Below are 26,518 nucleotides of genomic sequence, written 5' to 3' on the forward strand. Positions count from 1 at the left end.
GACGCGCATAAAATTGGTTATCACCACATGGCTTGCAGACTTGGACAACTAGCCAGCCGAAAAATAAGGGCAGGGGATTGAAATGAAAAGGGCTGGGTTTCGATTTTTATATCATCAATTCATTAGAGTTAAGTAATGCGTAAATGACGATTATACAATCGCCTCGCGTTGACGTACTTACGCGTATGATAAGCTTGCCAACGCGTCCGGAAGTGCTGTCAATTAGCGAGTCCCTGATCTCTCGCGAACAATTAAATACGCGAGCTTTCTCAACTTGTAATCAATTACGTATGTACGTACGCATATGTTTGCGTTCGATTGCGGACATTCGATGTCATTCAGTTTAGTGATGTCACTCTTTAATCACAATCGCAAATTCGCATACAATCCATCGAGAGATAGGAGCCAAAGCATGCTAGGCCAGAGACGCGATCGTTAGGCTAGTGATGATATCTTTCGTATCAGGCATATTGCAGATGCGATTGTTGTGTAGGCCAACGATGATATGGTGCGCGCCACGCAAAGCAGATGCGATTGTGCATGTGCAGGCCATCGATGGTATAGTTCGCACCGGGCCTATTGCAGATGCGATTCTTCAAGCCAGCGGAACTAGGCTTGTTGGAGACGTGATAAATCAGGCTAGCAACGATTGCCGGCGCGGCAAGCAAGGACTTCTCAGCGAGATCGAGTCTCGTTAGTTTTTGCAGTGCACAGCCAAATCTCGCTAATTGGCAACACGCTTGTCGCCAATTGGCCGCGGCCGCGCGCAAGCCTGGCCTGTCTGTGCTCGAGGAATTCAGCAAAAAATGTTGGCGTAGATTGAAGATTGCCGTTTGAATGCAGTGTTCTTCAGATAACGTGTTGCTACTTCTTTGTTCTTTGTTCATATTGAACCGTCAAATTGTAGATCAAAGTTGTGTTGCCGTGTATCGGTGAATGCGTGAGATTAAGCATCTAATTGTTGAAGCATAGACCTAATAGAGTTGTAGATTAGATGAGATCGCGGACCACCCGACAATTACGAATTACGCGTCGCCAGTGAGGTGAATACTGCAATACATCCGATATTATCAATATTGATTATGAGCGTTCAGAAAAGCAACAAGTTGAGTATACTGCTTAACTACAGCGACACTGTGAATACATTATACGAGATAATTACCTTGTCTCCCTTGCACGCACGTGAAAAAAAGCCCTCTCGCATGTACTGTACACACGAGAGAAGACGCAAGAAAAGGCCATCATGTATCGGTGATATCATTGCGCAAGAGTGTGCTACAAATTACCTAGTGCTACCGATCGACGAAATATTGAAATGAATCGAGGGGGGTTTCGCGTTTCAAAAGGAGGGAGTACCGACCCCCGAAACCCCCCCCCCTGGCTACGCGCCTATGCATTTTTTGGTGTGTGAGGCTTGGGTTGCGAGACGCCACTAAAACTCAGATTTTGTTCGCTATCTGAAATGTGTAGAAAACACTGGTGTAGAAGATGGACGTTTTTGGGAGGGCAAAATTTATTGAAGAATAATGCAACGTCATGATTATCCTTGATTACGCATTGAATGCGTATGCGTCGTAATCAGGCGCGTATCCAGAGCGCGAAAGAGGGGGGGGTTTTGCGTTACGAAATTGGCTATTGTGACGTCATCATTACGATCACTCGTCTCACGCCCTGGCGAATATTTAATACATTATAGTTTAATAATAAACAGAGATTTGCGGTGAGTGGGAGATGTACGAATACGATACGGACATTGCCTGAAAATCGCGATTCTTTTATGGTCTGATTGAAAGAAATTCGTAAATGCTCACATTTAGTCATGAGCCGGCAAATGCCGCCCGTCTTCAAGCGCCTAGTTCCGGTCAGAGATGCGCGATTTTGTTGGGTTTTGACGATATTATGCGCACGGTCGGTAGTATCGCAGCGGACGAACAAGCGCGGAATAGGGCGGTAGCATAAACGAGGGCGATCGCCACAGAGAGGTGTGGTGTGAACAGTGTACGTCGTACACGAATGTGTGCTTTTCGATGGCTTTACTAGCCATACGGCTGAGCGTGTAGTACGCGCGAAGATAATTAGACCCTAATTGCAAGCACGCAAGTCAGTCAACTAATACAGAGTACACACTGGGATAATACCTTGATCGACAGAGAAACTTGTCAGCCGATATAATTAGGCTTTACTACTAGGCCTACTCAATTCTCCCGTTCAGCGACAACATAGGCCTGTATTTGGACGACAGCAAGCCACCTAACAATCGGGAACGTGGATTGCTAGGCTTGTATTTTGAAATGTGAATGTCAATCCTAGGCCATTTCTCGCCAATAATCGCGAATACAATGTGGATTTGAGAATAGCATTGTCGTACTGGTGCCGTCGTGTCTGCGTCTCGCTGATCAATCAACACGCCGCTGCGTGCAATTCTTAATTAGGATTTCAAGGGAGCAGGTGCAGCGAATTCGCGAGCGATGTTGATTGCCGACAACTTCGGCTTTGCAATTACGTATCGCGTCGGCCAATTAGAATAGATTTTCCTAAAATGAGTCTCTCGTTTTAGCAAGGCGAGAGAGAAATCGAGGGAAGAAAGTTGAGAACGTCGGCAATTGCCACAGCTGAAATGTAGCTGAACAAGTGCAGAATTCGTATGGAATTAGCGAATTATAATGACCTATTTTATCCTTTCGACTAATTCGGCGCATAATTCCAATATTTTGTAGGGGTGTTAGTCCCCTTAAATAACATTAAGACGCCATATTCGCCTTCTCATACGTAAAAACGAATATGTTAAACTAATAAATTAGCAAATATTAGAGGCTATATTTGACATCAATTTTTAGGATTTTGAAAAGGGGGGGGGGTTCCGACCCCCTAAAACCCCCCCTGGATACGCCACTGGTCGTAATGCCTAAAAGTTGGAGGGGCGCATTTTTGCCTGAACTCGTCACCAATGCAGTGCTGCTACATTCGGATAATATAATGATCTATTGAAATGAACCCGAATGTTTGCGGCTGACACTCGTCAGGGGTAATCGTCAGCAACAAGAGTTGAAAAAAACATCGTATATCAATTTCTACCACCAAATATGACGTCACGATTGTTGATATCCAATGTCCTTTCCAATTCTCAAGTAGTTGCTGAAAATGTGTGAATTTCCAAAAAATGAAAATATTGTAGTTGTCCGACTCTGGTTGTGTGTTTGTGTGCAGAGGTGGGGAAATACCGTTTTGATGTTTGCTAAGCTTTGTCATTGCGATTGCGATGTTATTACAGGGCAACTTATCATCGATATTTACGTGAACGTGCTGGTCGTGTTTTTGTTGGAGGGCGACACGCTCGGTGATTCGTCTCAAACGAAACGGCAACTCCACGAATGCGCGCTTCAGTATCTCACGCAGGTCTGAGCAGCTCTTTTCTGTTTTAGATTTCTGCGAATCCCTGTGTACTTATCACTGCCTCTAATTCCACAGATACACCGAATATTTGTGCGCTGTTTTCAATTATGTAACATATGAATGAAGGTCATCCTAGGGTTGTTCCTTGTTCAAATTACTCCTTTTTTCGAATTTTACTGACTCGAGACTTTCAATAGTACTTGATTCAAGTCTCGTATATCAGGTCCGATACTTGAACATTAGGCACACAAACCCTATTTTATCTGTTTGAATATTTATAGAGTAAGAAGTAGCATGTTATGAGTGCCTTCCATATCAACCACGAGTTCCACAGAAGTGATATGAGAATGTCTTGATCTCAATATCGTACGGTGAAGTCAATGACTTGGACTCGGACTTGACTCGGTGGTGAATCGAAAATGACTCGACTTGACTCGAGTCAAAATTGCAAAAGTGAGATTAACTTGTGACTTGGAACCTTGTGACTTGGTTGCAACTCTGCTGGCTACCGTCCGGAAGAAATGGTTTTCTCGTCTGAAAAAATGATGCAAAACAAATTTGGCTAATTCCAACCCGTAGAAGCAATGTTGTTGGAGTGGAAAATTTTGGATTCGACAAAATAGTATTTACGGTGGCAAATCTTATAATTTAGCTATGCCACCCGAGTCGCTTTGAAAACACATGAGTCAAGTCAAATTCACTCAAAAATGTGACTTGACTCAAGTCATTTCATAGTTTATTGCTCCAAAATTGACTTGACTGATTCGCGCTGGCGGTTTCTCGTTGGTTGGGTCTTCCGCAATCAAAACTGGCACGCCCCCCCCCCCCCCCCGCTTTTCTCACCTGTGTCGCGGGTCTTTAGGTGGGTCACAAGCACCCCGAAGAGTTCCGCGCCGTGCTCGCCGAAGACCCGGCCGTGAAAGCCAAGCTGGAGTCCGCGATACGCGCCAACCAACGCAGCAGCGAGCTCAAGAAACACCAAGAAATGAAACGCAAAGAGCTTCTGGCCGCTCGCGAAGCCAGGGCCAACGCTCAGCCCAGCATAAAGCTGAAGATGGACTTTTCCAATTTCGGCGGCAAGTGATTCTTTCAGACGGCTATCCCTTGTCAAGTGATTTAGTATGGCCGGGCAAAATTGAGTGCCAAGTGATTCGCTCTGAATCGAGTATTCGACTCGAAGTCAAGTATTTGAGTATCGCAGTACGAACGATGTGGGAAGTACGACTATGTATCTTTTGTGCCACCGCAAAGAATACAATGTCACATTGAATATAATTTGATATTTTATTCCATTGCACTTTATGACAATGCTGTAGGTTGATCACGACTTCACAGAAACATTATTCCAACTAACGTGCATAGTAGGGTTATTAAAAACCAAGTGTTTTTCCTGATCCCGGGGATTCACTGTTTAAATTATTAGGTTGCCAAAATAAACACAAAATTTTGCTCGATTCCAACTAGTTTACGCCGGCACGCAGAGGCGATCGAAATTTTCGAATTTACTATAAAAAAATGAAGAAAAAAAATTCAAATTTTACGGTCAACGCCACGAAATTGTTGAGCCGTCTACAAATATGACGCAATTCCAACTCGTAGAAGTCAAGTTATCGCAGCTGAAAGTTTTCGATTTGCAAAAATAGCATATAACTTCGCTTGTACTGGTTGGAATTGCGTCAAATTTGTTTCGCATCGATTTTGTAGACAGCTAAACAATTTTATGGGGTTGACAGTAAAATTTGAAAAACAATTTTTTTCATTTTTATAATGAATTTAAAAATTTTATTTGGCTCTGCGTCAGCGTATACAGGTTGGAATTGAGCCAAATTCGGTGATCAGCGTATTTTCAGGCAACCTAACAATTTTTATCAGTGAATCGCCGGGATCCGGAAAAATAAGTTATTTGCTTTGTGCTACATGTTTCGCACCCTGCAATACGACCAATCGAGGTTTTTACCGCCTTCTACAGTGGAAATTTAAATCAAACTATGATTTCCGTTGATAAATTAACTCCTAATGCCAAGGAATGTGTGATTTCAGTACTCGAAAAACCATCTCTACTCGGACCGTTAGAGGGAATACTCGATTCAGATTTGGGCGCTCGGCGCTATGATTGAGACGCCCTTTGCGTGTTACGGTATCATGTTCCGCTTTTTATGTGATGATTTTGTTCATTGTGTGTGCGTTGCGCTTTTAAATGCTGGTTTTAGTCTGGTCGCACAGCGGACCCGGTGTGACGCGGGCCTCCGTTTCTCTGCAATTGTCGACGAGTTATTATTATTGATTGTGTTTTATTTCTCCTGGGTTACCCATCGTTCAGTAATGTTTCTGTACTTACCGCGTATCACAGCGGGCCCGACGTTGGATTGAATATTCAAGGAGATAATATTTTCCGTTCGATTCGGTGAAATTCGCGAGTTCAATCTATTCAGTCATACTCGTGTACGAATCGTTTTTATTCCCTATTGGGCTGAATCAATCGTTGAATGCATCTTTCTGTCTGCGGCTTCCCGTAAGCTGTCTAACTAACATGAATTCTTGCGTTAAAGTGTTCAATATACATTAAATAGTTTGCTCTTATTAAAATAAACCAGAATATTTTCGACTGACACGGGTAATTGTCAGTAACTAGCAGAGAATTGCAACCAACATTGTATAAATTGTTGATCCGCAACGTACTTTTCAATTCTCTACTAGCTGCTGACGCGTGTCAGGCGAGAATTTTCGGGTTCATTTCGAAATGAATATGCTTGTTAATGTATATTGTCTTGGAATGTGAAATTATTATTAAATGTAATAATGATTTGACAACGCATTTATCGCAGAACGGTGTTCGGCAACACACATAATAAATTGATAACTCCCATTACATAGGGTTACCACTTACCATATTTTGGAAATCGGAAAAGAGGACCGGGGCCTACGATACGATATCGTATGCCCCGAGAGGACACTTTTTCAGAATTTTCAGTCTTGCAAAACCGGAGGAAAATCCTGAAAAATGGTAAATTTGTCCCACATAGTGGTCGGTTGACTAAAAAAGAGGACGACTTTCTCGCTCAGTGCCCAAAATACAGTTTATTTTCACATTATCAGGTGGTTGACTAAAAAAAGGTCAACTTTCCGGTTTAGCTCCCAAAATACCCGTGGGGCCGTTTTACGGCATCTCAGTAGAATTTGGCCGTAAATTTACTAAAATTCTAAAAAAAAAGAAGACATTTGGGCGTCCTCCGAGGACGCTTTGACAAAAGTCGAAGAGGACAAATCCCATTGAAAGAGGACGTATGGTAACCCTACATTACAGCTATCACTAATGAATCTCGGTATCCATGTTCATTGTGGACAGGTCGCCATTTTGTTAAACGTTTCTTCCCGGATTTAAACAGCTGCATAGGAACATATGTCAAAAGATTGCGTGCGTTTCGACTTACTCACCCCGAACTCGTAGTACGGTATAACATTCGCTGGTAATAACTTGTCGCCACTACGTCTTTTGCGGTACGCGATTTGCGGTAGGAAAATTTGATTTACTCTCGTGACGTAGCGATCACTCATCTCATCTGTAGCTTGAAGGGTACTTTACGATTTGTGTTATTCGCTGTTATTATCGTTGATCGTATTTATGTAATATATTTCAAATATATACTGACAACATCGTTTGGTATGATGATTTATCTTGAGAACGTGGACGGACTAGAAAATATTCAGCTTTCCAAATTAGATTCGAATTATAGCTGTAGTTTTTTTTTCTTAATTAGACTAGAATTAGGACTACACTCTTTTCATATAAGATTAGAATTACAGCTACACATTTTTCTCCAAATTTATGGAAACATTTCACAAATTAGGTTAGGATCAGATTACCAGCATTTACCTCTAAGTTTACAACTAGAATAATGTAGTTTTCCAAGTCTGGTCGTGGGTATTGTCACTAATGCCTATCTTAGCAGTATGTGCTTGCTCCTGATCATTAGCTTCGTTTCGTTGCGGTTTGACCTCTGACTACCTCGACTACACCTCCTTTGTGCGGTCCCGATGTCAAGGCAGACAAATACTTGGATATGGTAGAATAAAATTTAATAAATACAGGCACTTTGAAAAGTAAAGCAGATTTTCAAGTCAAGGTTGTACATGCGGAATTAACGTGGAAGATTGTGACAGCGTATTTATGAGTAGGGGGACTGGCCCTGGAACATAAGAGAATACCATGACATTGACTCAAAATGAACCGCAAGTTTGAGTGTAGTACCGGCATATATAACGCAGAGGTCTCGAAAGATCGACGAGATTCGGCGAACTTATGTCTAACCCGTGACCCGCCCAAACTATAGGATTTTGCCTACTGATACGTATTCTGGAATATTTCGGGATGTCGGAACTTGACCACGTAGCTGTGCGGAATAAGGTCAGTAACATGTAGTGATGTGAGCGTAGAAATACCATAGCATTGAAGACATTTGGAGAGCGGAGACATTCTTGACTATAGCCCGGCCGAGTATCGGTTCGGTAGTTTGATAGAAATATCGGGTGCTAGCTATCGGTATCAAAAATCCGATGTCGGTCGGGCTGTATTCTTGACACGTTGTCTCATCTCTCAATAAGAACGTGGCACACAGGCTAACTACAAGAGCATCAAGAAAACATAAACGGCCACTAAACATAGGTAGTGCTGCAACGGGTATATAAAAGTATTGCGTTTGGCGTGCGCGGATAAAGTGTAAATAGATTCGGAAATTTTATGAAGGCAGAGTGTGAGCCCCGTATCCCACTGGAACCATATCGCTTGGCCCGTAATGCGCCCCGGACTGTGATATATGCTGTATCATGCCGTCGTGAGACATTGGATGCTTGGTGTGCGGAGACGTTGGGTAAAAATGCGGGTTATAATGTCCCATCGGGGAGTTCATGTAAGTTGCGGCCGCGACCGCCATGGCGTTCGCTGCGTTTTCAGTTTCTCTGTGAGACGTGTAATGGCCGTACGACTGCGGTAAACGAATCATGGCCTCGTGCTCTTTCGCTTTTGCTAACAGAGACGAAATCGAGGAGGTTCTCCTGCCGGAGTAAGACTGGTCGATTTGCTGCCGACCTGGCATGTCGGTACTAACGATTGACGGTTCGCATGAGTCGAATTCACGCGGGTCGCTGACAACATGACTGCCTCTGTAAGAGCTGTCTTGTGAGTAGTCTATTGGTCGGAACTGGTAGGTAGGATCTGATGTATAGGGAGAAGTCGATGTGTTTTCAGTTCCTGCGATAGGCCCGAGTTCTTGATTACTTCGTCTGGTGTTATTTATAGCTAACAAACCGTCAGACTCGGACGGTCGCCGTACAGGATCAGAAAACGCGTTTCCGTGATGTGGAGATACGACCGGTTGCGTTGGTGGATGGTTTGGCATAAATTGTCGGGTTCCGTTCGGAGAGGTACCGTTTCCCCACGCCGGATTGTAATCGGAAGTACTGTGGCAACGTTGATACGCTTCGTAAAAGCTGTTCGACCGCGAACTCTTTTTGTTGTTGAGACTAAGCGTTGAGCCGAAGAAATCATGACTACGTTGTCTTGATAACGTCGGAGATGACGTGTAGTTTGACACTGACGAGGATAGAGCTTCCAAAGCGCTCCTACCGTGTGGATACATAGTTTCCGGGCTCTTATCTTTCCTTGACGAAAAATCCAAGGGGGTGTTGTTACTATTCTTCCTGTCTTTTAACGCCGAGTCTTGACACGCCATTTTCATCGCCTTCTCCAGTTCGGACTTGGGTTCCGCATCCTCCTCGACGATTTCGGCAGTTTCTCCCGCGACAGAGTCCACAGCCGTGGCGGGCGTTGGCTCTGATTTTATTTTGGCGTCTGTGTCTTCCTTTAAGTCTGTCTCGTCTGGTAGCGTGGGGGTAACGGATGGAGGAGTGTTGGAAGTTTCTTTCTCCTTGTCCTTAATGACGTCTACGTCCGACCGCTCGTTCTTTTGCGTTTCGGTTGACGTCGGCTTTCCTTGCATCTTCATTTGCCTCCGTAGTTTGGCTCTTCGGTTCTGAAACCAGACCTGTGAATAGTACAGATTGGGAATTATAGCCACATAGTTTTTCCAAGTTAGATAATAATTAGAATTATTGAATTCGCGAAAACTTGGAGATTGAATCAGGTTCAGTTCATGTCAAATCTGCATGAGTTCATTCGCATAACCACGAGAATGGCAAATGTGCGTACTAAGCTAGGCTCGGTTCGCACTATATACGACAGTTCTCCTGTAGCATTTTCAGGCAAATCAGAAATTCGATTATTAGAATTAACATTAGAGCAGAGAAGCATTCAACAAATTACATTATGAAATTAGAGCGAAGAAACATTTAACAAGTTATATTAAACTAGAGATTACCGGCATTTCGCTGTAATCAGTCCTATTTGACAACTGAAACTACCTATTTGTCCAAATCTGCGTATAGGACCCGTGATAACCTATGTTATAGCCCCCTGTAAGTAAGCATGGATTTTACGTACGCCGCATTCGTTGATTTGGCTATAAGAACGTTGGGATTTGGCGAAAATGAGGTCATTCAGCCTATATACTGTTTTTTTATCGGCGATTCAAATCGTGATTGTGTTTTTTCGTTCGGACTACGATGCAGAGATCGTATCTCGTTAGTTTTTGGTACTCTCTGCGGTTTCCCGGAGGAGGCCTCGTCTACAGCAAAAATACCTACAAAATTGCGTGTCTGTATCTCGAAATCTAGAAACTGCGACCGGTGAGGTTTGACATTGACAAGGCTAATTCACGGTGCGGCATTTTGCGTCTTGGCTCCGTAGCGGCTCACAAAACAATTCCGTGCCGTAGCTTCATAGCTTGCCACGCAGACAGATTGATGGCGATTGCCCTGTAGGTGGGCGATGATCAAGTGGAAATTGAAAACTGCTCTAAGCCCCGATTTCAGGAAAATAATTAATCTTGCTTTTTTCTGCCGTTTCAATGTCATGACTTTAATCGTTTTCGTAGAGTTGTAATCTAACATAACAATCGCGATGTATCAGTCTAAATTTGGATAGTTCCCCCGTAAACTATTTACTGTACATCACTAGATGGAAACAGTGTTCGGAGAGAAATTAGAGCGTTGAAATTCATTCTTATTTGTTCTTATTTTAGAGAATACCTCAGTATAGATGTAGTTTAAGCCGAGATAATAAATTCGTTCCATAATTTTGATCTATTCACTCTTGGAATTCCACCTAATTCATTATAATTCCATATCGTAGGCTGCGATCATTCATACTGATTCTGATCCAATTTATGAAATGTTTTTACTCTATAATTTTAATTAAAATCTAATTTCTGGTTTTCCGATATATGCTACAGCAGAACTGTATAGCTTAAAACGAGCCAAGCTTGCTGTACAGACATTTGTTAATCTCATGCTTATGAGATTGACCTCTGATTTGATTTGATACGTACTGAACTTCTTTCAATTTCAATAATCTATTCTGGAAAAATGTGTACTTGTGTAGCTATGTTTATAATAAGACCTAATAATAATTTGGAACAGCTGAAAATTTTCTAGTTGTTGAAGTCCGCTTTCATGGACCCTCTTACGACTAGTCCGTGGACCACGGGTTCAGAATCCCGGGTCTAAAGTCAGATATTTTGGTAAACTATAACATTTATACCCATGATCTTGTATGAAAGGCTCGCATATATACTACACAAGTAAACAGCCATCGGATAAAGAGCAATTAAGGCGGGAAACGATCCGAGGCGGCAGCACGCGAGCACGGGCGGAATCACTTCATTTGGTAAAATCAACCCGCGGTAATGGATTTACATTATTTCCACTTCGAAATACTGTAGGCGTTTTCGTGCGTAAACATTTTTTAATTCTAAAAGGCACTATAGAATTCGACTGTGTTTACCCATCCTGCGCGACTTTGAAGGGGTGTAATGTTCCACCGTTCGCTCTGTCGGGATTACGCGAACCTTACTTGGAATAAGATGCTTTCAGGAAAGCAGGCGTCATTATATGAGCAACGAGCTCGGTATACATCCCTCTTCAACTGCCATTATTAGTGATATATGAGTTTACACTATCTAAGACGGGATTTACTGTTGTATCTTTATTGATAGCCCCAACAGAAGGAAAATACTATATTTGAGTAAGGTCGATTTTCTATCTTATTAGCGGGAGATAAGTAAATTCGAGTCCGTCTCTACATTCTTGGGTAACGCGTTATGCAATATATTCAGGCCCGTCTCTGCATTGATAGCGCACAAATTCTTCCTTTCCTGCAGGATATACGTTCCTGCGCACACAATGCAGTAACGCAGCTGCATAAACAGGTCGAAATTCTCGCTACCGGATATAATTTTGATTCATGCCGGCGATGAATCAGTTGCTTTAAATTAAATGAGTTTCTCGGTGCTTTAGCGATGGGAGTATATAATTGTTTTGTACCCTTATTTAGATCAATCTTTATCTCTTCTATCCCAAAGGAACGGGGTACGGTCCTACACTTATGACCGTGAATAAATTTTACGATGTCGACCGGCTATAACCGGATGCTGTGCATCAAGGCTTGGTTCCTTTTCTATTGCTTTTAGTACAATAACATCCGTGCGCTACCAAACGGTCTGTGTACAGTTGTATATTTTTTCTGTGTAATCATAACTCGGTCACTAAGTCTTAATGGACCGCCATTGACAGTGAGTAATATGTCGTCACGCCAAGTTTCACACCTTAAACTACATTTAGCGGCTTCCCAATAGTATCAATACGCCAAGGTGACACCTGCGCGCGACCTTTTTATTTTTGTAATAATTCAAACCCGTGTTTTATAAGTCGATACACCATTTTGAAAGTACAGTACGCGTGCTGGTTGAAAGGTAAATAAACAAACCGCAACAGGTGCGGCTACACTTTAACGCTAGATGGCGATATTAAATAATTTATTTTTTCAGACTTTTTGTGTTCGTAACATTTTTCTCAAACAGAGTACTAAACTTGCCACAGTCTTTGCATGCGATATACCGAACAGAAAGGTCACTTCGTTTGACCTCGGAACTTCCGCCATATTGTTTTCTCTGTGGCTGTTTTGCGCAGGGATCAATATATTTGCCGAGTGTATCAGTGTGAATTTGCGCTAATGTTTAGCTATTACGACATCATTGAAATGTCAATGCGATAATATATTATACTTCACACTATCAAGAATACGACATGAAATGCGAGTCTGTATATCAAACACTGGTATAATTACAGTAAGTGATTATCTCTTATATACCGTGATAGTACCGGTGGAGCTGGTAATGACAACTAACGAAAAATAGGGAGCCCTGTGACATCAAGAACATCAGGTATTACATTGGGAAGGAGTGTATTGACTCGGAAACCTTTCCCAGGAAAGGATACTTTAATTAGTTTTTTGTCTTGGCCGTGCGATGATTTGGGACATTGAGCTGTCGTCATACCGACTCGCATCTGCACCTCGAAATTGATACTGTATCATTGTGACACAATGACGGGATGTTTTCCAACTGTAGCAATGTAACAAATGCCTTTTGTTGGAACAAAACCGATTTTGATTGAGGCAAGCTTTCATACAGATATCTTGGAATGAAAATTAACGAGGAGATATAATTGTATTTTTTCCTTCCGTGGCCTTATTGTGTGTGAAGTTAATTGGAGCTATCTCGTGTTTGTTAAAGAATACAACGGTTTATATGTACGACGCGCGGCTTCCTTCCCGGTGATACGCATTCAACATTGCAACGCAGGCATTCAATTCTGGCGTATATATTAGGCCTACCGTATTTCTCCTTTTAGGGGAATTCAACCTCTTTTCTGACGAGAACTTAATGGTCCTCCGAAGACACACAAATGTCCTGCTATTTTCTGATGTTGAGCTAGTTACTTATACATTCAAGTGATCAAGATTTTCAGACGAGAAGTATTAATTCCAAAAATTACTGTAGCCAGCCTATCAATTGAATAAGTTTCGATAATCCTTACGATTGTATATAATTTCAATGATATTCCGTGTGAACAATTTTACGATCTCGTTATAAATTATCATTCTCTATTGGCAATAGTTGAGGTATAAGCAAAGTATTCATTGGCTGAATCCATAAAATAAATTTGATTTGTTGTTTTGTGTCTTTTTCTGTAACTTTTGCCTTCAACTACCAAGAAAATGTTACTTCTGAGTTTTATTCGCCGCCAAAAATGTCCTCTTTTTTATGGTTCTGAAAATATTAAGGCCTATAGTATATATGCTTTTGCATCACAACATCTCAATATTTGTATGTGGGTTAAAGCTCAATGTACCCACAAGCAGATATTCACACAATAAACGCATTCTACAAAATTACACGTCCCTTGATCCGTCGGATTTGTTCCCGAATATGAACAGCTATATAGCTTGCCGACGATATTCCCGACATGCATACTTCTCATGAGCATTCACCGAAATAACTCCATAATACGTGGATAAGGACAATCTGTACTTCCACGTTTGCAATTCTAACTCAAATAAACCTATCCAGCGACTTACTTCCAGATGCGGTGGACCTCGAAGTGGCTGTTTGATCCTTGATCCGGGGTTGTGTTGTGACGCGACGAGTTTGACTTTTGGATTACAAGATAAGTCTTGTTTGTAACATGCTGGTGTAACAAACTACCTGAGTAATCTGTACGATCGTTTTAGAATTTTATGGTTAGATTTTATGCTTGGGTGGAAGACGCGTAGTACTTTGATGGTGTAAAGGCCTATGGGGTTAAGTGTCCTTGATATTATTATTTGGGATGAAGTAACAATTAGGTCCGGTTGATTGCAGTTAATGCACTTAATTGTCACAGTGCTTAAACAACAAATAAAAAAAAATTACCGGCAAGCTAAACGAAAGTAGAATTATCACGTTTGACTTTGTTGCTGTTTTACATTTCCTTGGTAGTTGCAGGCAAAAGTTACAAGAAGAAAGCAATTAATTACAAAAACAATCACAAAAACAACAAATCAAATTTATTTTTAACATTCAGCTCATGAATAATGTGCGGTTCCCTATAATTTTACCAATTAGACATTACCATTTTAACGAGATCGTGAAATTGCGACAGATCCTCGCATGTAAAAAGGCCAAGATGTTACAGAGAGCGTCGAACAACGTTTGCAACAACGTCCCAGAAGGTAGGACTGGTAGGGAAAGTTGCTGAGAAACCTTTTTAAAACCATCAATTCAACATCTTTCATGGCTGATAGCTTTTTTACAACGTCTCACCTAAAAGTCTTGTTGAAATCATAAACAACTAACTCGAAACGCGAAAAAGAGGACATTTGTGCATTTTTAGCGTCCTCGGGTGCACCATTCTATTTTCTCAAGAAAATGGGAAAAATCCTCTTTAAAGAGGATGTACGGTAAGCCTGTATGACTGTTCTAACCACGATAGAACACATATTATAAAGGCAACCACACCAACCACAAGACCGCAAAGGTCCTTACGGTATATTGGGATCTACAATAGACAACTATCTAAAATAGATCTGTATATATGCGCAGTACGCGCGAATCTGCATCATCAGGTAACTTGGTGATGGTGTTAAGTTCGCTTACATTTCCAGGTCGATCGAAAGCCGCGGTAGTGACTCAATTTCTGCAGCAAGGCCAACTTATTTGCATGTATAACCCTTGGTAATATGCGTATACCGTTCCGCGCAAAATCGATTGTCTTACTTCACGGGGCGTTGCTCTACTGTTTACAGTAACTGGCCATATTATGCGATTGTTTTGTTTAACAATATATACGATAACGTTTATTTTCTTTGAGCGAATATCAGTAGCATCATGTCAGCGATGGTTGGGGGCGATATCGCTCTAAAACGTCTATCAGGCGCAGTTTATGGTTGCATCGTTTGGGGATACGATAAGCAGGAATCGGCGGTTGATTATATGGGTTGAACGAGATTGTTACCGCAGTTTTAAAATAGTTCAATTTCCTTTTACGCGCTATACGTCATCAGTCTTGTGGCGCCAGTATATTTCAACCCATTAGTTCCGGATGAGGGTTCAAACAAGCAAAGGTATACCTTAACATAGTAAACTTGTTTCGCCAAAAACATGTTGATAGTCGTAAACGGCGAGTACCAAGGATTCCAGAAATCTGATTTCGAATAATAATATCTTGTTTCGTTCCGTTTTATGATTTCGATTCAGTTTTTAGGTACGCCGGCCATTTAGTCGAGAAATTCATCTCGTAGTTAAACCAAGTTATAAAGTTTCACAACTCATTGCACTAGAGATAACCTGGATACATAACGATCACGGTACATACGCACCTAATCATATCCAAGTTTGAACACCTTTTAACCTCTGTTATCTAGCGAAGGCTTGTAGACGCCTCGGCGATGGGACCTCAATGTTTTGCAAACTAGTACGCGCCTTGTTGGTATTCGCTTAACGACTTTTCCCCACTGCCAACCGAACGTGCGTGCTAAATTAGTGTAAACTGTAAACCCATGCGACCTGATACACATCGTTACGCGGCGTGAACAAGATATTGGATAAGTAGGGTCAAAACGATGAAATCATCAATATAGATAGCCATAAATCATTCTATGCATCGCTAATTTATATTGAGAAAATCTGAAGTTATTTAAATCATTATTAATGGAACAATTATTCATCAAATCTCTCTCGATATAAATTCTATGTTACCGTATATGATTTGGTAACTTGCCAGCATCTATTGAGGCATTCAACGCATCATAACATTAAACTCTGGTCCAATTTGCAAGCGATACTATTGTAGAATCGCGTTAATGTTACACATCGGGATGTCGGACTCTATTTTGCCTCGCATCTGATCGATTACACGGGGTTGAATTTAGTCAACTGACCCGGCATCTGTAATTTGATTATTCGATCAACTTAACTTGGTAATTGAATTAGCTGACGCGATATGATCGGATCGAGACAGGTAAACGGTGCTGGCTGTTGTAAATTTAGGATTGGATTACCACCGACGTGTTGTTGAGCTTGTCGGTTAACAGTGGCGGTTTGCTAAACCGGAAAAGGCTATTTATTAGGAACTTAACTGATCATTTAGCAGCGGTAATGTCGGTGATGTATCAGTTCATGGTTGTCGGTTTGTTTAAAAGAGTGTTTACATTTAATATGTACAAATGCGAGTATACGCGAACCAGACTCGTACAAACTACGAATGGTTTTGTGAGTAGCTCTAGTTCTACTTCTAGTTCTAGTTGCTGATTAAAAAATTAAACAACTATAAAACAAGTCGTTTGGTGTGAGTCCTAATACCGGCGTTCTGTTGTGTGGTGTTCATGCAGCCATTGCTAGCCAGCGCTACTAACAGTGGCGTAGCCGGAGGGTGGGTTTGGAGTTGAACCCCTCCCATTTCAAACTTGTACTGATGTTCATGGGGAAAACCGATCCGATTCCGATAATATAATAATTAATGAATTGCTTCTGAATTGAACTTAGTTGGTTCAGTTAGTTAGTTACAGATTTTTAAAGTTTGTTAGTTCCAGTTCTAATTCTAGTTGCTAGTTTTTAAGAGTGACTAGTTCCAGTTGTTGGTTTCGAAAAGGGAGTAGTTTCAATTTTAGTCCCAGTTTCGCGTTTTGAAGAGTGAGTAGTTCTAGTTTTAATTCTAGTTGCTGGTTCTGAAAAGAGATTAGTTCTTATTTTAGTTCTAGTTGATAGTTTTGAAAAGTAAGTAGTCATAATTCTAGTATCTAGTTTTGAAAAGCGAGTAGTTCTAATTCTAGTTATGGTTGTGAGTTTTAAAAAAGTGATTACTTTCAATTCTAGTCGCGCACTTTGAAAATCCATTAGTTTGTACAAGTCCGACTCGTACTGTGCACCGCATGTGTGCTGATATCAAGACCTGAGATATTTGTGGTATTCTTTTATCGGTGTCGGTGCCCTCAATTTCTTTATACTGTCCTAATCTCCAAGTTCGTTTTTTTTCGGTATCTCATCTGTAACACTTTGGAACCGGGCATACTCTGAGAATTGACCAGAAGGCATCGATCGTGGTAACGGGCAGAATACCGGGCTATCGCGAAGAACGTGGCTCCGACGGTTTATCACAGGCTTACAGATGGGACAGATTTAAAACAAAAGTTGCAGTTGTTGCCACCAATCACGGAAATAACGTAATTTAAGAGATTGGACTGTGACATTATTGGATAACTTCTAAGATTGGATACAGGCTACTCATGCGATCGCTGACAGTGTATCGATTATATTTTCAATTTTACATCCGCACCAGTAATTGTGCGGATTGTTGGGCGTACGATTTACCTTCTGTGACCTATTCCTTTCACCTCAGACCGCCGCTTCTACAGTTATACAACTATTAAAAAAAATTAGCCTTTCCAAATTGCATTGGAATTAGAATTATAGCTAGACAATAGTTTCAAAATTAGATTAGAATTAGAATTACCGAATCCGGAAAAAATACAACAAAAACCAAGTTCAGCTCATTGTCACAAGCACGAGAACGGCAAATGTACAGCAAGCATGACTCGTTTCACACTACACAGCTCTCCTGTAACATTTTCAGTGAACCAGAAATTAGATTAAAATTAAAATTAGAGCATAGACGAATTTCATAAATTAGATTAGAATTAAATTAGAGTCATTTCGCTCTAATCAGTATAATTGGACAATTAGAAATTGTCAAAGTCAGACTCTATACCTAACGTAACATCCCCAGTACTTCCCAATGAGTACTTTCAAGGTATTGATCGTTATGTGACTGTGAAACAACTGGGGCGGAAATAGGCTATATAGTTTTCCGAACCTGAATTCTGGCTTCGATTAAATCCAGACGCAGCGCTAATGCTTCTCTCATGAAGATATCAGGATAATGCGTAGAGTTGAACGCTCTTTCTAGCTCCTCCAGTTGCCACTGGCTGTAGTTTGCCCTCGCCCTTCGTTGCTTTGAAGGCTTGGAATCATCTTCTGAAACATTTTGGTTGCATCAATGTTTTTATAAGACTCATTTGCACATTCGATTCAACAATGCATTAGTAGCACTAGCAACTGTAGTAAGTGTTATGGTTTCCTTCTGCGCCAGTGTGTTTGTTCAATGTTTATGTTCGTGTCTACTGCATATCTTGGAACAATTGCGCATGCCGATAAATCGGAGCCGAAATGCCGATCTAAACCACGACTAAAATATAAAATACAATAATCTATAGTCTATACCGGGGGTTCTTAAACATTTTAGATTACTGGAAGGTCATCACCTTAAACTCAACTCGAGGCTTTTGTTTGCCTAGAATTAAAATAGCTATGACTATAAAAAGTAGTCACTGTTCCACTGACGATGTCATTTTCAACGGATAATGTGATTTTGTAGTTTCTTGGTGACGGTTCGCGGAGCTCTATAGGGGGTTAGGGGACTCCAGTTTAAGATCCCCTGGTCTATTCAATGTAATTGGGCATAAGCAAGGATGCCGTACAACATAATTCTCTCCTATAGAGCCATGCATCGCGTTAAAACCTTTTTATGTGTTTTTTTTATGACTAGAATGACGATTCTCCATTCAAAATACAAATTCTAGAAGTCCTTTCGCACATTTCGTCAACCATTGATATTGCGGCCGCGAGGTGCATCTGTAATTTGTACTCTGGAGTATATTCATTTGGAGAAGCGCAGTATAAAAAGGTAAATAGTATCTAGTGCAGAGGTCTCAAACTCAAATGTGCCTGCGCGCCAGTTTTCCAGTTTTGACGACGCCGCGGGCCGCAGCATTTATAGGGGTTTTCTATGTCTTTCCACGTAGGCCTTATTTGGCGGGAATGAATTTTCCTATTGAAAGTGAGCCGATCCAGCAGACTGGCAGTAAACACACATCGTCAAAATGTGATTTACGTTTGTATCAATTTAGGCCTGGCACGAAAAGAATCATCACATTTATAACTATCTGAATAGAATTGTTGTTGTACATGATATATATTACCTAAGATATAGACACCATATGGGCGGACAAATGTATGATGCCATCATAAAAGCGATAGGGTTATAATTTTTAGCTACTATGAATATTTTGAATCCAACAGATTGATAATGGAGACTGATCTGACATCAAAACATTTTCAAGTTGAGCATTGTAATTCCAATCCAGGATTCGGGTCTACTTCTGATAAGTAGGCTATTAATCTCATGACCAAATATCTTCAAATATAGGAGCAGAAAAAAATATAAATATAATATAAATATATTAATGAATGTGTCCTAGTGATTGAAATGTCGGAACGCCGAACGGCCCATTGCTGTTACATCGTTGGAGCGTACCACTACGGTACTCGGTACCTTTAAGTGGCCTTAATAACATGGTTTAGCGACCAAAGATGTAACTAACAGATTGCCAATGGTTGCCATAACTATACTTGCCTCGTTAGCGAAATACCAAGCTGCGACCTTCTGATCGATTACTATTCCCCTGATACACGATTAGTTTGTTGCGTCCATGGTTCGAACAAATTTATGGCATTTCGAGTCACTCCAATTCCACTCGAGTCATTTTCATTTTGCCATCGAGTTAGCCCGAGTCTGAGTAATTCTAAGAAAGGTCGCGTCCAAGTCCAACTCACAAATTTTAGTCTAGAATCGTCTAAGGGTCCGGTTTTATCATCATGAATTGGAAATGTGGCGAAATAGTAAATGCTCCACTGCATGGTAGTGTTTGCAATTGTTGTGATAGTGAAGTTTGATGAATAGTTTAAGGCTTTCGGAGCAAGTTAAGAGGGAATTTTCACTTTATAACCTGAAAAAATATATGTGACACTCATATTTTGTCAATTTAATAAAAATCTAAAACGTCGTCACGGGCCGCAGAAAATTCTCTGGCGGGCCGCATGCGGCCCGCGGGCCGCGTGTTTGAGACCTCTGATCTAGTGGTTGAGACGATACAGTTAGTGCTTGACCAACATAAGGGCATGGTTTCGGCACAATTTCATCGTGGCATTAATGCAGGGCTGGTATTCGTTTGGCAACTGATAATAATCGGCGCTATTGAGGGTTCAGCGCAATGCGATAAGGCGAGATGTGCCTTGAAATCTGATAAGAATTGCCCTTTCGAAAAGAAAGTATAAACTAGCTCGTATGAGTAAATAGGAATTTATGGGTGATTGCAGCAACGCGTTCATGTTCTGTTGCACCGTGTAAACGGCGAGTTGCTGCTCTCCAAGAGAATATATAGTTCAAAGGGCGTTAAATGCTCCATTATATCAACGAAATATTCAGGCACAGCAACCATAGACGAAGTTCAACCCCTATTACTGCAGATTACGCGAAGATATCCCGCAACCACACACACCCCGGCGCATCTTCTCCCTAAGCGATGCTTCTCGAAAATTACGGGCGCAAATATACTAAGAAAATAGCATCGGATTAATACACAAAATATTTTAAGTAATTTCGTTTAATCGGCGCATTAAAAGTTTACTGGGAAGGCAATTTAAGAGTATTTTATGCATGATAAGACTCCAATACCTCATATCATTTTTTTGCGTTTCCAAATCATCGTGTTTGCCCTGAGATATACTTCTATAGAGCGCCATCGAGGTATGAAACTTCAATATGCAATTGTATAATATATTCATATTTAAATTAACCCGAACATTTTCAGCTGACAATCGCCAGGGGTAATCGTCAGCAACCAGTAGAGAATTGGAAAGAACATTGTATTGTATATATAGTTTTTCATCCGAGCGGGATTATTATACCATATATGTAAACCCATCTCTTCGAAAGTGCTGGGTCAGAGATAATTCTATCTCCCGAGTGGTTTTAGTTATCAAGACGAAAGACGCTTTCCAATAACTTGTAAAAATCCGAGATGATTTTACAGCGTGTTTGTAGTGATAACTCGCAACTTCCATTACCCCGACGGTACTTCACTTTGTGGTTTGTTGTTGGCTGCCGTTTCGGGCGCCATTTTGAATTCGGCTATCTCGCACGCGTCTCATTGGCCGCGTTTACGCCGGCGTATCGCTTGTGATCAGCAGCATTAAATCAATTGTGTATCATAACTGCAACGATTGAATTTTGACATAACCCCTTGGCTTTCGCCACGGTAAGTATTCTTGTCTATTGGGAACAAGCTGTTTAATTGTCACAATTGTCTCAGTCATAAAAGACATGGGCTAATCGGTCATTTGTATTCGTAATCGCGTCAAATTCCAATGAGTTTCGTGCACAGCGTACAGATATGCAAACTCCGATTGAAAATTTGACCTGTAGTCTCCACACGCGTTAAAAAGTGGGCCGTGGTACATGTCGTCGGAGCAGTAATCACAAAAAAGAATATCGGCCTGGCGTAAAATAAGAAACGCGATCGAAAACCATGCATGTAAAAACAATAGCAACTTGATTAAGGTCCGGTGGCATCCGACTTTCAGGTACAATTACCAAATATATATGAATTGATATCCAGCATAGCCCTGCCTTATTTCCGTGGTTAAAGAATCCGGCCTTATGGCTCGCTGCTTGGTATTATGGTATTTCGATATCCGCGAAAATTTTACACCGGGCCAATATAGGATACTCTTGCTGAACTGCCGACTTATCTGGATCGGGTCGTGGTGAGGACAAGAATCTACGAGCCGTTGGTGATGCAGTCGTGGAGCATACCACTTTGGTGTTCACCACCGTTAAACGCAGGTGTATTATCGTAAATCGGTGTTAATAAAGCCGAGAGCATTCGAAATGTATGCATTACGATTACACGCATAACTTTTCCATAGTGGCGAGATAGCTAATAAGTGGTATGATACACTGCTCCAATGTCAGTGGTTTGCGCGTTCGGGTCCGACCGAGTTCGACTCCAGAATTCCTACCCAAGTGTTGGAGATTAATCTAGGTTCCTCTTCGCCATCTGAACCGCGCAAACGGTGCCTAGAAGTAGGCCGTGCTACAAGTCTGTAGATACGGAATCGTAATCAAGAATGTCGGCCTGGTGTAAACGACCATTGCGGTCGAAACACATGAATACCACTAACAAACGAACATTATTCCAATAACATTTATTACTATCCACATTTTCTCAATTTATTCATCATTCACGTCGAATTGTATTGGCTTATTTTCATCGACAATAACGGTATGCAGTACTCCCTTAATTTCAACGCATCCATACCTCCAAGAAGCTCTTTAAATACGATTGTTGATACACTCACAATGTTATTTCCAATTCTCTACTACTTGTTGACGATTACTCCTGACGAGTGTCACCCGAAAATATTTGAGTTTATTTCAATATGAATGGACGATTCAAATGCATTCATAACAAGTCACGATAAGACTCTTACCGCACAAATTTTCACGGCAATAACATAATGGGCACTGTGCAGTATGGTAAATCGCTCACCATAATTGGTGTTGTATTCCCCGCCGACGCCCGTAAAACCGGCCGCTTGCGACGCCATCATCAACGCTTGCTTGCACGGGTCCGAAGGCATATAATTCAAAATACCGTCGTACGGATACATCGCAGCAGGATGGTGGTGGGCCGGATGGGCTCCGTGGTAGTAATTTGGCGGACAGGTCGGCGTGTTGGCCACGGTGGACGGAGACAACGAGAATTGATGGTGCGAGCGATGGTACAGAGGAGGCGGATACGTGACCATCGATGGCGGTGGTACTAATGATTGAGGACTATACATTTTCTTTTTCTTAACTGCTTTGCTACGGTGTCAAGATAGGTGCCTCAGTTCAATCACGTCGCGAACATAACTCCAATATATGCTATATAGTATATTCCTCTGTATAATGAAACACCGGTTCATTACTGCAGCTGGGCAAAATAATTCAAGTGGAGTAATGAGAAATTATTATTTCGAGTATACTGATATTTCACGATTCTTGCCACTAAGCATGAATTTATAAACGATAATTATAGTATTATGTTTTTCGATGTGGGAGGCTGTAAACCCCGACTTGTCATATCGCAGCGTATGGAACTTATAGTACAAAGCTATGCACGTTGGTGCAAATGACTTATCTGTAAAGTCGCGATCAAGCCACAGCATTGTCACTAAGTGCAATGAAATAAGTATGGTCGAAGAAAATACGGAACAATATGTAATGCGATGTAGAACTGGCGTTCTGTTCTTTGCGGTCGCATAAAAGGTACATATCTGGAATTTACACATTGTTCATTAATTTGTAACGATATCATGAGTGATATAAGAATACTCTACTCAGAATCGAATATTTCAGGTACAAGGTTTTGCCTTGCCAAATTCGCAACAACGCAAATGGAATTCAACGTATCGTTGAACCGCGAAGCACCGTGTCCATAAATTGACCTCCAATCCCTTTAATAACGTTATGATTAAATAACTGCGAAGTGCTGCTCCTAATTAATTTAGATTATCTCCCACCTTACCCTTTCCTTTCGCATCTGTAATACTTTCTAATGCCTCGCCGAGCTGATTATGTTTTCAAGACGTCAAGTAATCGAGTTTGTTAATCTGATCACGCCACGGTTTAAAACACCCAATTATCGTTCCATGGCAACGGCGACTCTACCCCGGCGTTAGCGCGATCCGGGAGCTAAATACGCCGTTTCTCGCGTGCCGTAAAAGGCCACTCGTGCCGAGAGAACTCAAATCGCCATGACACCCCGACGGATCCGTCTCTCGCACGGACGCCCGGCGGATAACGCCGAAAATACCCGCCTCTTAATCATCTGCGACATGATATTCTCAAGGCACGAAACCCGCGATGTGTCTTATCAAAAAAACTAATTCATCAGTAGTTCTACGACCCGGTAGCAAACTTGATGATATATACGCTCGTGGAACTGCGCAGTTTATCTTCCGCAAGGGATATTATATCAATCACTTCTAGCATGCGGTAGCTATTGGGTGGAATGTAAGGGCGATGGCCATTTTGTGTTGCTAAACGCGTATAGGCACAGTGCAATATGGCAGAACGTTGATAAGTTAACCGTCAAGTCGTAAAGGTTTGCGTAAAAGTTGAAGATCACCATTGATTTCCGTAGGTTATACCTATCATCTTGATATCTGAAATCGATCAGACTCGTAGTACACGGGATAGTTCTGCGGAACCTTACGATATGAGCAGAAACAAAATTCTTCTCATTCGCATTTCAACTCATTTATGACGAATTATTACGTAAGTTTGAAGCTTGAAAATAATATTCAAGTTGATCGCGTGCAAGACTATAAGAGTATAGCTGATTAGCTATAAATGATGTGATTATGCATTCTGCAATGCATGGCGTGCATCAAGGATTATAAAGATTGAATAACATATTCATATTGAAATAAACCCGAATATTTTCGGTTGACACTCATCAGGGGTAATCGTCAGCAACTAGTACAGAGAAGCGGAAAGAACATTGTATATCAACAATCGTAGTACACGTTTACAATGTTCTCACCAATTCTCTGCTAGTTGCTGACGATTAGCCCTGATGAGTGTCTGCCGAAAATATTCGGGTCTATTTCAATATGAATATACTATTCAATCGCACATTGAAGTTCTGTGCCTCCAACAATATCTTCAGATTATAAAAGTGTATATTATATATATGCGTAATCAATTAGGAACGTTATCAAAATCGAACGGGCGATTACAGCAGAAGATATTAAAATCGCTTCTAAATCCTTGAGTACTAAATTCTACTGGACTCGCCAATTTTTTTACCACATATATATATTTAATTCTTTGTAATAGTCATCGCTCTACAACTTTTGCTGCGTTCCGCATTTTTCTGCGAGATGCCGGGGGCTCGTGCCATATCTATTATGCATTTATCTCCACAAATGATGTTATGGTGCGGATATGACTCTCCACATTACTCGGCATAGAGTAGGCGTTAATGAATGTTCGGTGATCTATTGTTCCCGAATGGGGAAAATTGCGTTGTGGTAATGTACAGTCGAGCTAAATGAGCCACTGTGAAACGTCCGGTTACGTCGGCCGGCGATGTAGTGCTGACTTGGAATTTTTGTGGTATGCGCCATTATGGGTGTGCTCTAAAAATAATTTGCTACATCGACTATTGACTCATTGCTGCATAGATCTTCGATTAGCCACTGACGGATTAATTTACCTCTAAGCTAGCGTATAGATTAGCCATATTGGCGTACTTAAATATACCAAAATTATCTGCCCAATATCTGTATACAATATAGATTCATATTGAAATGCACCCGAGTATTTTCGGCTATCACTTGTCAGGGGTGATAGCCAGCAACTAGTAGAGAATCCAAATGAACTTTGTATATGAACGGTCGTTGGTCTATACAGTTCCTCCGTCAAGTGGGGCAAGAATAGGGCAAGGTAAAGTTCGAATTTTCTGGTAGTAGCCTACATCTATAAATGTTAATAGTAATATTTCAAAATGACTTCCCTGCCATGAGAAGTGTAATATAGTAGATTTATGGAGCTTCTTGGAGGCACAGAACTTCCTTCATTTCAATATGAATATACTATTCAATTGTATCAGATTTATACTGCGCATTGCGCATATACATTGCGCCCAGCTGGCGTGACACACGTAATGGCTCGATGTGGAATTGCAGAATCCTTGGATTTACAGAAGTTGTTATAAACCGGAGTGTCTACCACTGTAACAAAATATGTCTTTCATTGGCCGGGTATAAATGTTAAAAGTGTTACTGACCAGTTGCTCGGTTAAAATATTCCGAAAGGGTGTATACATCCGTCATCCGGATTACCGACAATAACTATGTCCTTTTCACGACATTCTCCCCGGTCCAGATGCTCCACATACGCTACAATTGGATGCCACGTTCGTTCATGTGTTCGCGATTCCAAATTCTATAATTTGCCAATCTGGTCATGCTTTGACCGTGGCTGTATTTTGTATAGCGATTGGTCTCGCGGATCGCAGCTTTCAACACATCCCGTTATGGTACGGTTACCGATACTGAAAGTCAGCGGATAGGTAGAGAATTATATCGCGCGTATCAGTCTTTCATTGGACTTGATCTGTGATGCCGCTTTTAGTCGGGAACTGATGATGATGTTTTGGTTCCACGCCTTTTCGTTTAGTCTTCCGCGCGACACGTGCCGTTTGTCAATAGCTACTTAATCAATTCATTCCTAATAAGATCGCAGC

At 41.2% G+C, this 26,518-nt stretch overlaps 2 protein-coding genes across 3 annotated transcripts in view; one reads left to right on the plus strand and one right to left on the minus strand.

Annotated features, from left to right (window-relative positions):
- Positions 1 to 4,644, plus strand: part of LOC145440919 (HEAT repeat-containing protein 5B-like) — a 41,391-nt gene extending 36,747 nt beyond the window's left edge. The window contains exons 41-42 of the mRNA XM_080318692.1: positions 3,272 to 3,396; positions 4,256 to 4,644. Coding sequence (XP_080174818.1) covers positions 3,272 to 3,396; positions 4,256 to 4,477 — 347 coding nt within the window. The 3' untranslated portion in view covers positions 4,478 to 4,644. The remainder of the gene's footprint in view (positions 1 to 3,271; positions 3,397 to 4,255) is intronic.
- Positions 4,645 to 7,453: 2,809 nt separating this feature from the next.
- LOC145440925 (uncharacterized) lies at positions 7,454 to 24,645 on the minus strand. Of its 2 annotated transcripts, none has more exons than XM_080318700.1 (3): positions 22,772 to 24,645; positions 18,196 to 18,356; positions 7,454 to 9,434 (listed from the first exon to the last, which is right to left on the minus strand). In XM_080318700.1, the coding sequence occupies exons 1-3, from the start codon at positions 23,064 to 23,066 to the stop codon at positions 8,130 to 8,132; spliced, it is 1,761 nt and encodes a 586-aa protein (XP_080174826.1). In that variant the 5' UTR covers positions 23,067 to 24,645; the 3' UTR covers positions 7,454 to 8,129. The 2 variants fall into 2 exon arrangements, with proteins under 2 accessions (XP_080174826.1, XP_080174827.1); XM_080318701.1 differs by having other exon boundaries at positions 18,196 to 18,353; positions 22,772 to 24,643.
- Between the last annotated feature and the right edge of the window lie 1,873 nt (positions 24,646 to 26,518).

Source organism: Botryllus schlosseri, chromosome 6 (genome assembly GCF_051294905.1).
Source record: "Botryllus schlosseri isolate E-star chromosome 6, Bs_hap1, whole genome shotgun sequence".
In the NCBI taxonomy this organism is placed as follows: Eukaryota; Metazoa; Chordata; class Ascidiacea; order Stolidobranchia; family Styelidae; genus Botryllus; species Botryllus schlosseri.

Bases quoted from the DNA above. Each gene is read 5' to 3' on its own strand.
- LOC145440925 (XM_080318700.1), bottom strand. From the start codon at position 23,066: ATGTATAGTCCTCAATCATTAGTACCACCGCCATCGATGGTCACGTAT. The intron at 18,357-22,771 runs GTGAGCGATTTA...AAAATGTTTCAG, and splicing joins GGAATACAACACCAATTATG to AAGATGATTCCAAGCCTTCA. The intron at 9,435-18,195 runs GTTCGGAAAACT...TACTATTCACAG, and splicing joins TAATCGAAGCCAGAATTCAG to GTCTGGTTTCAGAACCGAAG.